This window comes from Pollicipes pollicipes, unplaced genomic scaffold (assembly GCF_011947565.3).
Source record: "Pollicipes pollicipes isolate AB1234 unplaced genomic scaffold, Ppol_2.1 Scaffold_6052;HRSCAF=7182_pilon_pilon_pilon, whole genome shotgun sequence".
In the NCBI taxonomy this organism is placed as follows: Eukaryota; Metazoa; Arthropoda; class Thecostraca; order Pollicipedomorpha; family Pollicipedidae; genus Pollicipes; species Pollicipes pollicipes.
Window position 1 is genome coordinate 4713350 of NW_023596805.1, and position 18307 is coordinate 4731656.

Below are 18307 nucleotides of genomic sequence, written 5' to 3' on the forward strand. Positions count from 1 at the left end.
AGGAAGTTGGCGAGATCATTCACGGGGAGGCTGAAGATCAGCGGTCCCACGGAAGAGCCCTGAGGTATCCCGTAAGTCACTGAAAGCACCAATGTCCGTCATCGCACGATCTGTTTTCGGGCGGGAGAATATCTTCTAAAGCAGTGGATGAAATGCCCCGTCATCCCATCCTGTCCTGGAAGCTGTCGTAGCCTGCCATGCCGAATGCCTTGCATAGATCGATTTCCTCGGTGGGTGCAATCCATGGGTCAAGCGACGGCAGCGCGTTATACTCAGCACCATTTTTCCAAATGCCGACATCTCCGGCTTGCACGACGCACAGTGGAGTGGCTCAACCGTGCATCGCACAACCTCGTGTTGTTGACACAGATTATAGGCGATCCGGTGGTAATTAATACATAATACACAAATACATAATACATAATACATAATACATAATAAAAATACATTAATGCATAAATAATAATATATTAATAACGTAGACATTTGGTTTCACGCCCCCACATGCTCTGGCTGTCGAGATGTTGGCGCACAATGTGAAAAAAACGTTCAAAAAACGGGCAAATCCGTCATGACCGTGGCGTCACACGTCACACGTGACGCGTCATGACAGCCTCACACGTGACATGACGCGACTTCCCGTCCAGTTCACTATCAAAGCGTGCTTTTTTCGCGTCGCTCCAACACAAATTCGGTTAGCGGAACGCGGCCATGACTTTGAACCGCCGCCTGCCGGCTTGAGCAGTGGTCGCTCTTCCGGGCCGCCCGTGTAAAATCAAGGGGCCAAAAGATACAACACGCACCACGCACTACCTGATAACCGAACCGACGCGACATGTGTAGTGCCACGTCGTGTCGCACGCATGCGCACCGTGTCAACATTCCACTTTCAACCGACCCGCTGCTTGACCTACGCGCGGCTCAAAGGGCAAAAGGTAACAAACAGGCATACAAACAGACAGACTCACTCTGCTCGAATAGCTGGGTATCTTTCTAAACATGCCTCTCCTATGACAGTCATCTTTCTCCGGAAGCCTCTACCACCTCGTGCCCACATCCGTGACCAAAACAGCAGTTTTGACTGTGGTTCCCACCGTCCCCGCTCCATCAGGGCGCGATGACTTTAGCTCACGTGTGTCAGTCCGTGACAACCGTAGCAGCCACGACCGTCACCCAAAATAGATCAACCCCATTCTGTTGTGAACGCGTGATTCTTTGGAAGTGGTAAGAGCAGACGTGGTATCCTGTGTCTCATCAGCTCATCATGTTTAGTGCTTAAATGTATAACTACTGAACGTACATCAGATGTTTTGTTACCACAGAACTATCACAAACATATGAAACGATCGGAAACCGCTATCATCACGCACGATGTATTCATGATGATAGCGCAAACGGTACAAACAAGTTACTCCGGATTTCGCAACGCAGTCGCTCTGGAGCATTATGATCTTGCGCGTCCTTAGAAATATGACTACGAGTGGGACTGGAAGCGAGTAAACCTTACATAAACTGCGATAACTTTTTATTGTTTGGACCTGTACCGACCCGGCCGTCTAGCCTTCAGGACTCTAAAATCTTCGCAACCACTGGAGCAGCTTTTTGCTTTTTTATGCTTTTCATGCTTTTTCATGCTTTTTCGGGAAGAAGAAACGTGATCTTTAAGAGTGGTCCAGCATACACCCGTAGAAATTTACATACAAGATGGGCCTCTTCTACATTACAGTAGAAACGAAGTACAGTCTTTCCCATTCGTTTAACACGTGAAGCGTAAATTTTTCAAGCGACAGGAACCTAATAACACGGATCAAAAGCGGGCTCCGATTCGTACGGCCCAGCATTGTAGCGACATGCAATTCATATAGGCGCAGAAGAAAATGCGTTATGGGCTCAGAGATGTTCTGTTGAGCTATCAACCTTCAGCACACTAGGAGGCTCTGGTTAAACAACACCATAGAGCAGATAACGGTTGTCTTGACAAACTCGACGTTTCGATGCATGCTTACGACCACGCGTGATCTCAGAAATGCGTCTTGTCGAATGGCATTCAGCTCCTCGCTCAGGTTGTGTTAACCGCCAGCCGTCCCGCGAAAGAGAGGCTCAGACGCGGTGTGTCTGCGATGAGCAGCTGTTCGCCAAGTCGGGTCAGCAACCGAAGAACCCAATTTGTGGTTACAGGACCTCGTCGGTGGACACAGCTTCTCATCACACCCGGAGATTCAAGCCAGAAGCCGCGATTCCGATTCCAGCAGTTACATTGGGGCAGGCACAACACCGAGTCGTCGTCAGATACAGCTCCCGGGCGGGTACCGCAGTTTCGAGGCAGACGCCTTATTTCCACGCCAGCGAGCGGAGCTTACAGCCGGCAGCCATCACTGCTAGCAGTTCACACCAATGTTGACAGCACGCAAGCCTACGAGCCAGGAGCAGCAATTCTGCGTCGGCGGCGACCACTCCAAGTCACCAGCCACAAAGGCGGCATCCACCACACAACGCCAGCAGACGCAGACTCTCCCAATCAATTTCCGTGCAGGGAGCCGACAAATATTGCATTAGCAACAGAGTCAATAGCTGCCGGACAGACTGCATTCTGTCGCAAGTCGGCGACCTTAATTTGGAGCTGACAGCCCCAGAACCAAGCTGGCACGCACGGCTCCCTGGCATAACCCAACTCGGCATGTCTGCCACCTCATGATCGGCGTTGTCGGTCCGCCCATCCACCCGTTCGTCCACGGCCACAGCGGCGGCGCCCGCCGAACGGGGTCAGCCCGCGGCGAAATCAGGTCAGCTGCACCTAGTGCGCACTGCGCCCGGCGCGGCCTCGCCCCCTCCCTCCCCCTCGTCCCTCTGTGCCTCCACCCCATTGCGCATCACCGCACCAAGGGGGTACCAAGGGCGGGGCGGGGTAGGGGAGGGGGTGGAACATAAGCCACTGTGTCAGTGTCGAGGTCAGGCATTTAGCCTCGTTTGGCACGGTTCTGGTTTTCATTAGTAAAGGCGCGGCGGTGTCCATGTCGTCGAGGGGGGGGGGGGGGGGGGCGGGGTATGCGTGAAGCGCGTAAACGGGAGGCAGGGACGTCACCGAAAAACATTTACCCTGTTTACATGGGCAGCTGTGATTCGAATTAAGCCGGGACCCGTCCTCGATCCGAACTATCCGGCCCATGTATACACTCACGCGCCGTTCCGCTGATTCGAATCGTGCGCCGGAGGAAATCCCTTCCCGTGAGAGGATCATCCGTTCAGGAAGGGATTTCGTCCGAATTATCGGCCGTCAGCTGTCTAAACAAAAAAAAAGAAAAATGCCTGGCGCGCGCAGTTCTGTTCATAGCCATTTCAGCTTTGTGCGGTGTTACCGCTTTTCCACGGGTTTTTAGCTATTGCTCGAGACGGTTCAAGTCCAAGATGGTAAGGGAAAAGAGAAGGAAGGTGAAGTTGACATCATGCTGCTAAAACTACTCTTATTATTGAGGGCCTTGGGTGGCTAGCAGCACAGAAATGCTCACGTAATTTAGCCTTGCTAGGCGCTTGATCTATGCAGACAGCAGGCGTCGACGGTGTTTGGTGCTATCTTTCCGCCTAAAGGTTAGATTAGTTTACATCTGGGGCAGGCTCCATGCTTCCAAAAGCCAGATGGAGGTAATATGGTTATTTTATATGGCTTTGACTTGTTCTCATTTTAATTTTTGGATTGCTCAAAATTCTTGCAGAGAATGCCTCCGAGTTTCGTTCATTAAGTTAATACCTTAAGTCCCCAGGAGTGTTTTTGCAGATGTTCCTTAAATTAGGATGCTGGTTGCTTGTCAGTTTAATTTGTGTGAGAAAGGTAGCTTAAAAATTGCTGCATGATATGACGGATGAACAAATATAGATCATTGCAGTCAGCTCGGAATGTGAACTTTTTTAATGGTAGGACCGAAATTGCCCAATGATGGGGTCAAAACAGCAAGAAAGCAAATGTGAACACTGGATGAAAATAGTTGTCATCATTACTCTGCTAAATCCAAGTTTGTGTGTTCCATGTGCAGGAAAACAGTGCATAAACTAACACCTAACACGATGGCACATGCTGCATGGAGAACACGTCTGTGTTGCATATCATCACCTGTTTTTGTGCTGGTGATTAAATATGTCACCTTGGTGCTTTTTTGTGATGGGTGTCTGCAGGCCACAAGGTAGGTAATTCAACTGTTCAACAATTCTTGCAGGGAGTACCAATAGTTTCTTTCATTAGGTGAACACATAAATGCCCCAGGATTGATTTTGCAGACATTCCTCCTGTGACTTGAACATTTGGTTGACCACCTATTGGCAGGAGGGATGTGCTGGATATTGGTGACTGGCTTGTCAAGGAAATATGAAGTTACGTCACACTGTTAGACCAACTGGCAAGGAAGCGGGGGCTGGAATATTTGTTTTGATGCAATTAGGCTGTTTGTTGCTTGTCGGTTTAATGTGTGTGAGATAGGTAACTCAATAATTCCTGCATGATGCAAAGGATCAACAGATATAGGCAATAGATCATTGCAGTCAGTGCAGAATGTGAACTATTTTTAATGATGGGACCAAAATTGCCCAGTGATGGTTCCAAAATGTCAAGAAAGCAAATGTGAGCACTGGATGAAATTAGCTGTCATCAGTACTCTGTCAAATCCAGGTTTGTGCATTTCATGTGGAAGAAAACAGTGCATAAACTAAGTAAACCTAACCTAATGCCACATGATGTGCAGAGAACATCTGCAGTGCACATCATTACCTGTTTTTGTACTGGTGAGTAAATATGTTGCCTTGGTGCTTTTTTGTGACACATATCTTTGCAAACCATGAGGTGGATAATTGAGCTGTTGCTATAATTAATCATTTGTTATGAATTTTGAGCCCAGATTGCTTTTGTCATGACAGCTCTGGGGCTGGTTCACGTTATGATCTTTGGACTGTGCGAACACAGCTGTTTGTGCCACCTAGCCATCAGTCCATATCAGCCAGTGCTGTTGACTGCAAGGATATCAAAGCAGTATTTCAACCCTAGTATGTCAAGAAAGCAAATAGCTGCATTCTGACTTGCCAGTCCATGCCAAGTCTAAATGGCAATGCTGCCCTCAGGTACTGATGATGCATTGGATGGGGAAAGACAACATAGTTACACAATTTTTGCCACTAACTATGTACCATTCATGAGTCATTTCTGTAGCTTAGCTCACTGTTGCAGGCTGCTCATAAATGCATTGGTGCGGGATTAGGTAATGTGTTTCTTGGGCTGCGCAAAGTAGATGACATGATGCTGGGTGGCATACTGATGAGTGTGGTAAGTTTGTGAGTGTCATTGGCCAATACAAGAAAATACTGATTTCGTGCTAGCCAGTTTCGAGCTAGTAAAAATTTGCATAAAACACTGCTTATGTGACAGATTTGGCAGTGCTGACTGCGCAACTCCTGTGTTTCAAGTGCTATGGCTTGTGCTGTAGCTACAAAGCCTATGAGTCCCGCACAGATCATTTTTCCAACGGAGTCCATCTTCCTCCTCGCCCTCAAAGCTGTCTCGCGCCCACCATGGCTCGTGACATTCGCCATCCATACGCAGAGTACCGGCTTTTTCTTCTTGTTTTGTTCAGTTCGCCTCAAAAGCGCAGTTTTCGCCCATAACCCGTTCCTTGGTTCGAACTAAGCGGGATCGAACTATCGACCGTTAATCCGACGTAAAGCCGGTTTCGCCCATGTAAACGCCCCTCGCCGAGAGGGTTAACGTCGCATGATCCGTTCCGATCTTAATTCGAATTATCCTCGGCTGCCCATGTAAACCGGGTAATTGTTTTGGTTTGGGTCGAGTTCAGGGAGATACGATCTACAAGGGTATTATTTTAAAATTTACGAACGGCAAGTGCTGAAAACATCCTTGGCAACCAAAACAAGTTTTAATTGTCATTGGATGACACCCCAGAGTCGACCGAGGACCGATGGCTGTATTACTGTATAACTGTTCAATGACTCTCTTGGACCAAATCACTGGCCTGGAGTGAGTGAAGGAGTGGTCCGGAGTAAGTGAGGGAGTGACCTGGAGTGAGTGAGGGAGTGACCCGGAATGAGTAAGAGAGTGACTTGGAGTGAGACAGAGAGTTGCCTGGAGTGAGCGAGGAAGTGACCTGGTGAATCACACCAGCAAAGTACCGATGACGGCTGGGATACAGAGCATGCAAAAGCAGAAATCGCCCACTGATACATTTATCATCTTAGCCAGTCCGACCCTGCCCAGAGAATGGAACAGCTCAGGCTTTGACCAGCGTTCAGACTTCAGCGCCACCCAGCGTCTGGACCTGGCACTTGCACCGCTGCCTTCGTGAACAGATGGCGCATGTCGTCCATTGCTCCGCATCGCTGCCAGTCCACAGCTGTGTCTGCCACGGACGGTGGCCTTGTCAGGTCACGGTCCTCTGGAGCGTACGTGGCATTGGCTGATACGTAGCTGGCACATCGCGGCGTTCTGATTCAGCAGATAAATGAGCTTCCATATGGCATGCGTGTGCTGCACTCTGATTTGGGGATGATGAAAAGGGGCGTTGAAAATTTTGCCGTTGTGTTCTTCTTCAGTTGCGTTGTGTTCCGTGTAGGCCGTGCTTTGGTCGAGGCCTTCATCCGGGAACCCAGGTACGTGTTGTAGTTTCTGCACCGAGTTGAGTTAAGTCGTTCAAGGTCAGTATTCGCTTTCAATACCACACACACCACAGCATGCCATAAACTGCACAAAAATCCAACTTTTGAATGGTGTTTCCACGTTTGAGAATGCTACACAATAATGACACATTATTATAGCAGCAATAATAGCACAGCATTATAATTAGAGCACAGCATTAACGGTGTTCAGCATACGACAATAGCCAACAACTGCACACCATACACATTTAGCATTCCGTGGCAGTGCAGTTACGGCTATGAAAATAAACTTACTAGCGCTTTCAAAATTTTCAGACATCTGCTTTAGCTGTTCTACAGTATTACACTCAAACATCACAGCTGAATAAACCAGGTTTAATTTCGGATCATTTTAGGAAAAATAAAGAATGATGGCAAAGAAGACTATATTGCACTAAACAAATCTTTCTGGAATTGTGCCCATGCCCGACATGATTTGGATTAGTCATTATATTTTCAACGTTTACATTGCTATGCCCATGATGAGATCGAAAAGCCTGTAAAGCCCGACCCCCTTTTGTTTAAATTATAATGGTCTCTAACACAGCTCAACAAGCACATCATTCATACATGTGCACCTATCACCCTTACCTAAAACAACGTCGGCTGCCCTTCTCTGAACCATTTATGTGCTTTCGGCTAAGTGCGCGATTCTGATCGACTGCCGACTGTACTACCGCCGTACTAAAGCTATGGCTATTGCAATGGCCAGTCCATTGCGTTAGCTGCGGCTGGTAACCATGGCAACCGTGTGCTTGCGTTTGTGTGAGTGTGCATCCCGCGGATGGCATTGGATGAATCGCCGAAAGCCATGCTTTACTCACCACTGAAAAGCTCACGACTGAAAAGTCAGTTGGAACTTGGCCGTATCTATAGGTGCACCACTATAGTCGGCCTGTATAATCGTCAGAAGAATGGCCGAATAAATTGTGTGCGTCATGAATAATCACAGAGATCAATGCCGGATTCAAGCTAGACCAACTTGTCCATGGACCTTCAATGTAGCGAAAGCGCGCGGGAGATTTCTTTGTTGAGGCGTAATACTCGGTCCACCAGAGTGTGGTATTCGGAAATGTTTTCCGCGCCAAAAGTTTGTAGTTAGATTCTCCTGACCGAATTTCCCCAAATAAAAATCCGAAAATTCCCCAAATCTCAAATGAACTAGCGATCGCCGGGACATGGTTGTGACCGGCAAAGCCAGCGCCATCTCCGCCACCTTTTTGTTAGTTCAGCGCGTCACCGGTAGAGGCGTGGGCATCGTCCGTTGGGTCGGAAAGTAACCATATCCATGCACGGAGTGCTCTTTTCTACAACCGTAGGAAGAACAAGTGAGCGGCGAGCTTCTTGTAGTTTGATTGCAAACCAAAGGTGATTTCAAATAGCCAAAGCATTGGGCGCAGTGAACTCGCGAGACAATTGGGAGGTGGGGTTACCCCGCTTCGGGTGTCCTGCAATGACGCACAACAAAAATGGCATAACCAGTGATTGAAAACTGTAAGCACCTTGTCCGCCCTTACATCCTATATCTCGCTTTATCCTGCATGCTCACGACTCTGTGCTTGTCCGGGGCAGGGCTGCTTGCGCCAGTCACGAGTGGGCCAAAGTACCCTTGGCGGAGGACCCGTCCGAGCGCCAAAAACACACCCCTCAGAAGGGTGCCCACACGGGCTGGTCTGAGCGGATAGGCCCCAGGTACATGTGCTCCTGGAACACTGTTTTTAATTCTCCTTACTCCATAGCTCTGAAAAAGTCATGACTGGCCGAAAGAGCTCTAATCAAAATACCAAAGCAGAAGCTTCAAATTTTCACCCAGGATGGCTTCATGTGGCGGGCCCTGACATTCTGTTCTGTCGGAAATTTGCGTATGTTTTTTTTCCAAAATGAAAGGAAAAGTAAACGCAGGTCACTTTGCCTGACACTATCCATACGATTGCTGTCTTTTTTTCCTCCATGTGGACTACTTCGTAGCGCTGTGACGTCACATGTAACTGTAATGTGACGTCAGTTCAGGTGCGAAGTTCAGTTCAGGTGCGAAGTTCAGTTGACGTCAGTTCAGGTTCAGGTGTTCAGGTTTAGTTTGAGATCGAGAAAGTCATTTAGGATTGGTCAATCCCTTAAGCACGCACAGGTTTACTGCAGGGGGGGGGGGGATTTTGGGAGGTTGCGTTAAATCTTTACTGAAATGGCCAAGATAAAATGCAAAATGACTTCCGATTTGGGAGGGATAATTTTGGGTGTAAGATACGAATGCAGGCTATTGCACAGACTCGGGCCACAAATGTATCACATCCCAAAAGAAACCAAAAAGGGAATATAGCCCGTGCTCTAATACCGCATTGTTTGAATTTCTTGGAACGGAATACCTCAGTTGGGAGAGTGGTCAGTTTTCACGCGGGTGACCCAGGTTTGGTTCCTGCAAGGCGCTAAAACGTCTGGACACTGAAATGCCAACTCAAGTCGCTTCCGCTCCATAAGGACCATGTGGCGACGCGCGCCATGCAACCTTTAAAAAAACTAAAACTTGACGTCAGCTGCAATCATTATTTGCCATTTAAATGCACTCTGCGCGCATTTATATGCGTTCTGGAATTCACGTCTCTCGAATTCCCATATGGAAGGAAGAGTACGCGTTATTGGAAGCAGTTGAATATTTCCATTTGACCTGACCTATGAAGGCACCATCAAAACCGTAACGCAGTGTTCGATGATGTGCAGGCCAACATAAATTGTAAGCCAGCGATAAAAATCCTGGAGCAGTCGACTGCCTTTCAAATCCATACAGTAGGTTATCCAGTGTTCCAAGACTGACTTGGAGGCAATATCCCTAACAGTAAGGGACGGTGTGAATAACTCACTGACCCACATACCCAACAGTAAGGGACGGCGTGAATAACTCAATGACCGCTGGGAATAACTCACTAACCTCTGGGAATAACTCACCTACCTCTGAGAATAACTTATCAACCTCTGGGCGAGCATGTTGGCCACTCCGATGCACCAAGTTGCCGACAACACCCCGGGCAAGGCCTGCAAACGTGATGGCAGTTGTGTAAAGCCGAAGCGCGATGATAAAGGAATAAGATGACGAGATAGTTGTTTACTGCGTCAAATGGCCTGACAGGCTTTTAGCCGTCGCCAACTCGGGCAGATTCCCTGCCTTTCGCAGCAACGGTGGAGTTTGTTCAGCACCCCGCAGACTCCACAATTGATTTCGGAATGAAGAAACAATGCACCAACCTACACGTCATGTCCAGTTATCCATCAATTTGCTGGAAACTTGAATCTCTCTCACGGCTCACCTAGTAACGCCCAAGTATGTTAGACAACGCTTCCGCCGTCCGTGCGCATCGCCCGGTGTCCGTAGAGCGTAGATGTCAGAACAAAGTCGAACATACCATTTTTGGCTTCCACGGCGTCCATGTGCCAACGTGATGTCATCTGAGATCCTGCCATGGTCTACTCTGACATTTTGGGTGAGGTCATTCTATACAAATGTCATTTTATTAACATCTCAAAACAAGGCATCACCATTGAAGGAAGGTAATATCCAGACTAACATCAATAAAGACTATATTGAAATCAATTTGAGCAATCCTTGAAATTTCACCTGCGCTGCTTTTGAACTCGAGTGATACTTTTGTCGCCATTGGCACATGCCAGTTGCTTTCGTAACCAACCAACCAACCTTCAAGACGCTAAGAAAGGGCGCCGTTAGATTATATTATCAACCTGACACCACATTTCTAAAAACAATTTAGTAAGTGTAGGACAACGACCAATGCGTTGTTTTATCTTTAAGGCTTCTTAACACATAGAAGACTAAGCGGAAAGTTGTCGGATGCGCCAACCGGGTCTAAGGTTGCAAATGCGCCGACCACGAGCATCAGTACATTCCTTCGGTCTCTCCCATACTAACATCCGGTGCGCGGCACCGCTTGTTACTTGCCTGCGCGGCACCGCCCGGAACACAGAAGATTTCGTAGCCGAAGCCGAAAGGCTACGGTGATTCATGCCGACTATAAGCTTAAAATATAATTTGCAGCGGCACATCGGTGTTCGAAGCAGCAACTAGCAAACTGTTTCCATCAAAAGTGAATATAGCATGAACACGCCGTTCAAATGACGTCCCATGATGACTGTTGAATGCTCAGTCTCCGACGAAGATCACTAAAGTGGAGCGATTCTAAGATCTTGAGGATCGCGTTTTCTTTAGCCGCGTTTTCTCTATCCAGCTGAATACGCTGTGTTCTCCAAGGCTCAAAATATTAGCACGGACTCTAAACTAGAGAGGTGGGGAAGCGCGGGTTCAGCATGAAGCAGTGAGCAATAAAAGAGAGGTAAGTAGGTCATGTAGATCTTTGAGAACGAAGCCATGTTCCTAGTTCTTAAATCATAAATGAAGCAACTGTTCCCTTATGGCAACGAGTTCAAACTGATGTCAGGTAAGCAACGGCTTGAAAAACTGAACCAGGTGATTTTACGTCATGATCTGCTGAGTTATTTAAAAGGCATATCAAAACCTTTTGGGCATGCTCCTCCTTTGTTCCTGTGGTGGTCAAACTGTTTGGCGTAATGCTGAGGTAGTTTGCTAAGTCTGGCCGGTTCTGTTTTTTGTCAACATTTTCTAGTTCTATTGACATGCCATTCCTCGATAACAATGGTCTTACCAGCTTGGAGGGCACTGATTACACGATCATAATCATCCACAATGTCTGAGCAGGTCAAAATGCTTAGATGCTCACGTGTTTCTTGTATCTCTAATAGCGATCTCTTTTAAAGAAAGAGAGGAACAAAGCGTAAAAAATTGTTAGAGAGAAAGAGTAAGAAAGAGTACAGAGAGGAGAGAGAGAGAGAGAGAGAGAGAGAGAGAGAGAAGAAGAGAGAGAGAGATAGAGATAGAAGAGAGAGAGGAGAAGAGATAGAGAGAGATAGAGAGAGAAGAGAGAGAAGAGAGAGAGAGAGAGAGAGAGAGAGAGAGAGGAGATAGAGAAGGAGAGAGAGAGAGAGATAAGAGAGGGAGCGAGAGAAGAGAGAGAGAGAGAAGAGAGATAGAGGAGAGAGAGAGAGAGAGGAGAGAGAGAGAGGAGCAGCAGAGAGAGAGAGAGAGAGAGATAGAGAGAAGAGGAGAGAGAGAGAGAGAGAGAGAGAGAGAGAGAGAGAGAGAGAGAGGAGAAGAGAGAGAGACCTTCGCAAAGCACATGGTTGTATCGGAATCCGATCTGAACGGAGGACGCTCGTGTCGCCGAGAACGTGTAATCCCCGTGATAAATCGCGAGTGTGCTGCGTGCGTCGCGGCCGGGGCGGCCCAATCCCCCAATCCTCCTAGCCCTCCCACCCTGGTTGTATCAGGCTCCGATCTGACCGGCAGGCCTCGTTCCCAGCACGTGTAATCCCCGTGATAATCGCTGATTGCTCTGCCGGCGTCGCCTGCGGCCCCATCCCTCTCCTCGCTGATCGTCGCCCTGCCCCAATGTGAATCTCTTGTCCGATGCCATCTGTGCGGATACACCGGGTCGCAGGAATCTGCGAACCCCCCAGGCCCGCTGTATATTCGTGAACGGATCCTAGCCGGAAGTTATGACTGTGCGGAACCCGCAGGGCTGTGTTCAACGGTTGGGGAATGGGGGCAACACCGAAGCATGCTCATGGTACGCTTCATAGTGTATCATGGGAACTGGTCGGGAAAAGCAGGAATGTCTTACAGATTTTGGTAGACTAGCCCGTCATCCCCATTGGAGGAAGCATGGGGATGTGGCGTCACGACACTGGTGATACGGCAAAAACTCTACCGACATTAGTTCTACGCGACACTCCTTCTACTGCAAAAAATGTTTCACACTTGAGCCAAACGCGACAATATTTAGCTGCTGCCGATACTGATGCACGACGGTAGTGCTGTGCAATAAAAATAATACTTTACCAACTATACGAATCAGTTCCACTGCAAAACCGTACACACAGTCACTATTTATACACTGCAATCCTTCTACTGCCGAGAGTTATACCCGACATTACTGCTACACGACAAAACTTACATGACTTACATGACTCTATAAGTTCATGCAGTAGAAGTGATGACGTGTATATGTTTTTGAAACATTAGTGCTACACGACAAAACTTATGTTTCAAAAATACATACACGTCATCACTTCTACTGCATAAACTTATATAGTCATTACTAATACACGACATAAAATTCACTACCAAACCTACACGCGACATTTGGAGCTAAACGACAAAACTTGTGCTTTAAAAATGTCTGTCTGTCGTTACTTCTGCTGCCATTACTCAGCCGTGGAGTGTTAGATACATGGGCACTTAAAAGGGTGCAGAAACACTTAGAGGTTAGGCGGGAACCTAGTTAGGAAATACTGCGATTAGAAGTTCGTGGCGCCGATATCAAAATCATCTATTTGTTATGTCACGCTATGTTTATTTATTGTGTCATTGATCTGTCATGTTTGTTGATTGGTTGTCCTTGGTGTGAAAGTAAGTGCTGCAGTTTTTCAATACTCTTAAATTGCTGGATCTGGTACAAAGAAATAATTCACAACCCACGTTTCAAAGATACATCCTAAAACGTGAAGGGCTGGAGCCATTACGACCATATTTGCCATTATTGCAGAAGAAGTTATGTTGTATACGAGTGATGACTGTATACGTGTTTGCGGTAGAGTAGTTACGGGCATAATATTTTTTTTTTTACTTTTTTCATTTTTGTTGCAGTAAAAATGTTATGGAACCGGGAAGTATGTGCATAATGGCTCCGGACCTTCACGACTTGGAAAGTTTCTTTGAAATATCTGTGATTTTATAATTTTTACTTAGATCCAGCAATTTTAGCGCGCTTTCTCCGCCAAACAGCACTCAACGTTTGAATTGAATTGCACCCGAACCACAACCAAACTTCGCAAATGACTTGCAACTGCCACAAACTTGAACAACGCGTGGTATGGAAACCTCCATGCAGCAAAGATCCTTACCGACTGTATTCCCACCTGCATCGGTGCAGTCATTTTGGCTAGTGGGTTAACGTGGCTAACATGGCCACTGTCAAGGATAAATGTTTCGGCTGTTGGCGCCTTCTCACCAACAAACGGCTGCCGTCAGAATCGGAAGACCCTGCCCCTGCACGGCGCATTCACCGCACTAACGCAGCACGGATGAAAATAAAAGGAAAGTCGCATACCTCAAATTACTGACGTCACTGGTGTTTACACACACTCACATCCGCCGATTCTTTCGGCCAGTAATTTCGATTGCGCTGGTAAAGCACACGATAGATGACGCCTTTACGGTATATTATGCGCCACGAGAGTGTCATTTGGACCACGTGGTTTCTGACATGACATCCTCTTCTTGCCACATACTGCAGGCACCGCAGATCTAACACCCGAAGTATTTTCATTTACCACCGGGTTCACTTACTGGGGCACTACTTAGCAGTTTGCTAACCTTAACGTGATAAGACTTATGCCACCAAAATAACACCCAACCATCCAACGAAACATCCACCGACGGTGAACCACCGAATTAGCAGCACAATCTACAAAGCGGGCATTGCGATCAACATCTCATCACTGGCACCGTCCTGAATCACTGTTCGTGTCCCTGACCCAGTGCGGGTTCTTCGCAGGGGTACGCTGCCGGCCGGCCGGCCTCATGCCGATAGTACCACTCGGACATCCCCCAGCCGGTGACCCCGTTGACCTGGTACCGACACGGTCTCTCCAGCAGCCGTGCCTCCCACTCTCGGCCGCAGAAGAGCTCCTGCCGCTCCCGCACCTCGACCAGCACGTGATACGTCCTGCTGGCCGCGCCGAAGCTGAAGCCGTAGTCCCAGGGGTCGTCGCCCTGCTCGCCGTGGTAGCCAAGCTCAAGGTCGCACCACTCCAGCGCCTCGAGCGTGCCCTCGGGCGTGTGCACGTACCCCAGCTCGATCCTGGAGAAGGAGTAGGGCTGCGAGACGACGCCGACCTGCGCGCGCACGTCGTCCTCCGTGACGATGGTGTGCAGGGCGTAGCGATGCAGCAGGCGCCAGTCACGCCGCGCCGCGAAGCTGTGGTCACGCATGCCGGTCACGCTTAGCGCGTACTCACGCCCACGCACCGTCACGCGGCCTCTGGTCGTGCCGATCTGCTCGTAGTGAGTCTGGTGGGCGTCGCGCAGACGCGCGAAGAACTCACGGCTCCAAGGCTCGCGCGCCATGGCGCGCGCCACCGTTCGCGGCGCCATGTCCGTGTCAAAGTCGAAGCAGGGCAGGGTCGAGGTGAAGGTCAGGTCAAGGACGACGTCCACCAGCTCTCCTGTTTCGTCGAGGCGCATGGGACCGGCGTAGTTGATCTTCCAGCAGACCATCGGCTCGACGAGGCGGATGAGGAGGCCCTCGCCGCCGAAGACGTCATTGGAGGCGACGAGCAGGGTGTCGGGGTGGCGGGGCAGCTTCAGCGTGCCTAGTCCGGGCACCCCCACCAGGCACACAGCGTCGAGCTGGCGCCTGGGGCGCCGGGCGACGCCAGCCACCAGCCACGCACCCTCCGCGCTCGCACCCTGCACCCAGACGGAGTCCAGCGCTAGCGGGTGCGGCCCCAGCGGCTGCACCTGCTCCATGGCCGCGGCGGAGGCGTGCAGCCGCACCCCGTACCCCGCAACCGCCGCCCGGCCGCGCTGTCGCCCGGAGCGGAGGAGGGCAGAAAGACGCCGAAGGATGCAGCAACAACCAGAAGATGGCTACCTTGACTGGATACGTAAGGCCCGGCTGGGAGTAGACTGAGAACATGCGACTTGGAGGACTGGACCGCGTGAAGACAAGCACAGCCGTCGTCGTTGCCATGGCGACCAGGAGTAGCGTCCACATGCTGATGGCCGTCAGAAACTGATGAATGCAAGTGTTGTTTAGTGGTTGTTTGAGCGTTTTTAATGGGTTAGTTGGTCAGCTTGATTTGGTGCTCCTTTTGGTTGGGTGTGTTTGTTGGCTGGCTGATTAGTTCGCCTGTTGTTTCACCTGTAGATGGAAACCGACTTCCCAGAGAAACTGGAAGTTTCTGCTCAGATCATTTTGTTTCGCACACGGCTGCAGAAGAGTTTGATGGCAATTAGTGGGTTGGATCAGTAGCGGCGCTTCAGTGTAGAAGGATCTTCTCAGTTTTCTTTGCACCGAACCACACGCGCACAATTTCACGCAGCTTCGCAGATGTCCTCGGTTGTCCCTCTCCAGATCTGACACCGTCCTACTCCTCCCCGCTTTTCTCCGGGGCTCAGGTTCACTGGGCGCCCGTGCCGCCTGCCACTCTAGCCCTATTCGCAGGCTTCCGTGACCCACGGGTCCCTGCGCACGCTCTCAGACATCACTGTGAGGCGCTGCGCAGAAATCGTCGCTGTGATCCGCGCCTGGGCCGCACTCGCCGGCTATCGACGTTATGAACTTGGCATACCTGATAAGATACGACAGATCTGTCTGAAGTGGGGCTCTAGGGGCGACGAACTGAAACGAGCAGGCCATGCAAGTTGTAGCCAGTTAAGAACACATACGTAGGGCGAATAAACAAGCAAGGATGAAACGTTTTAAGGTCTATGAATGCCAACCAAAAGCACAGGCGGGTGGTAAGTCAGCGAAAGGAACAGAAATAGCGGATGATAGCTAGGTTTAGTAGAGAGATTACAATTGTCGGTTGCTACGCAGATTGGTATCATCGGGAAGTGAAAGACCACCAAAACAAAAGTCAGTAGCATCTCAACCTGATTAGATAACCGCACGTTGTATGCACCGCGCTGCTTGTTTTGTACGTAAACAGAACCTCATGATTGCGTGATATGACAACGAATTGTCATTCAGCAGTTTTAACGCTTTTGACGTTAAGTCTCATCTCTCGACGCTAAAAATGTGCTCCTTTGAAATAAGCTAAATCTGAGTTTCTCTGCGATTTGGTTTTTTGTTTGCAATGCGTGCAAGGAGGAGCGCCTACGGCTAGTCCCTGGGTCATTCAATGACCAATAGTCTGGATATTTCGGCGGAGCTCACGGCCATCAGCCGAAAGCTATTCTAAAAATAAATGCACAATTGCTACTACATGATTTCCCAAGCCACACGCATGAAAAAGAGTGACCGTGGTCCCCTCAACTCTCACCGGCTCGTTGGTGTGAATACGGAAAGATTTTTCCGTGCGCCTGGCCTAAATAGATACCTAAAAGAAACAATGAAAATAAACCGGCCGTCAGCGTCTACCTGCCCGAACCACTATCCCGACAATGGCCTCACCGATAACGTCTGGCCTTATTAATGAGGCACGCCAAATAACAGAGCATAGACGCATCGCCGAATGCGGCTCAGACGACACTAAACCAGCACCGTTATAAATCTACTCACCATGGCAAAAGAGTCGCGACACAAGATCGTAAATAGTTTCACGCACATGCATGGAGGATACGTGTTCCGATTCAGCCTTGGCATACGTTGAGCGTGTTCTCACAACTGGCAAAAGCTGCTCACAGCATCGACACCACGATGGGACTCACTTACAACCAGACTTGCACCGATAGCAACTGTTAGTCTGTGCCTGCTGCTACCTTGTGTGCGATCGTCTCGCTCCCCCTCCGCCAGGTGTTAGACGCGTTCGTCACCTCCCCGCTACTAGAACCGCTTCAGACCAGCTATTGGGTTACCAAAAACCGCGCTGCTGTTTTCGACAATCGTGTCGGCGGTTTAGCTGCTCCATTCTGGCCGGCGGTAGGCGGTGTGAGCGCGGGGATGCGCAGGACGTCATGTAAGGTTTGCCTTTTGATTTTCTGTGCAACCTAGAAGGCAGATATAAGTAAAAACGAGGGAAAAATCTGTGTTTCTAAGATGCATGTCTGCTTGACCAGTCCAGTGATTGCACCATGATCTGTCTCCGCTGCTTAAGATATTTCAGGTTTCATTGAAAACGTTGTTACTTGTTCTCTCGTTCTTTTAATGATGTAGTTGTTCATTAAAATGGTTGGCTAACGGACAACGAGCTCCAACTCTTCAGCGGCAAGATAGCTACTGCTGAGACGTCTGGCGTCATATTATCGCCCGCTGACGTCACCGGTAGTTCGGTGACGTCACCTGTCGTCGGGGCTCTCCGCACGCACCAGCGGTGACGTGACACCGTTACATAGCGAGCATGGAGATTCGACGAGCCGCTTCTCCAATCGCGCCAAACAGCGGGAATGATGGGCTCGATAATAGGATCGAAGAGCGCAGGAGCGGCTGCAGGGAACCGTTTCGGGGGTGCGAAGAGCGCAGCAGCGGCTACAGGAAACCGTTTCGGGGGTGCTAGGGCGCGTGGAGGAGGAGGCGTAAAGCGTGGCCGATGCTCTCAAATGCTGATTGTGTTTGAATGGCAAGTATCGTTGCCGATGCCAACGGACCGGCGCATGACCTGAACCTCAGAATCGTCTCCTTTCGTTTGGCAAACACAAGCCGCACCCTAGACGGTCTGCGATTAGATCGCGCAATGGTGATATGGGCGGGGTGACGCTGTCCAAGCGTCCTCCTCTGCTTCCGCGACTGCGTCCTCCTCTGCTTCCACGACTGCGTTCTCCTCTGCTTCCGTGGCTGCGTCCTCCGCTGTTTCTGCGGCTGTGTCCGCCCCTGCC

The 18307-nt window shown here is 49.5% G+C and overlaps 1 protein-coding gene across 1 annotated transcript; it reads right to left on the minus strand.

Annotated features, from left to right (window-relative positions):
• Nucleotides 1-13981: 13981 nt before the first annotated feature.
• LOC119104189 (uncharacterized) lies at nucleotides 13982-16186 on the minus strand. The gene has a single exon (XM_037227862.1). It carries the CDS (start codon nucleotides 15296-15298, stop codon nucleotides 14285-14287), a length of 1014 nt encoding a protein of 337 aa, XP_037083757.1. The 5' UTR covers nucleotides 15299-16186; the 3' UTR covers nucleotides 13982-14284.
• Nucleotides 16187-18307: the final 2121 nt, after the last annotated feature.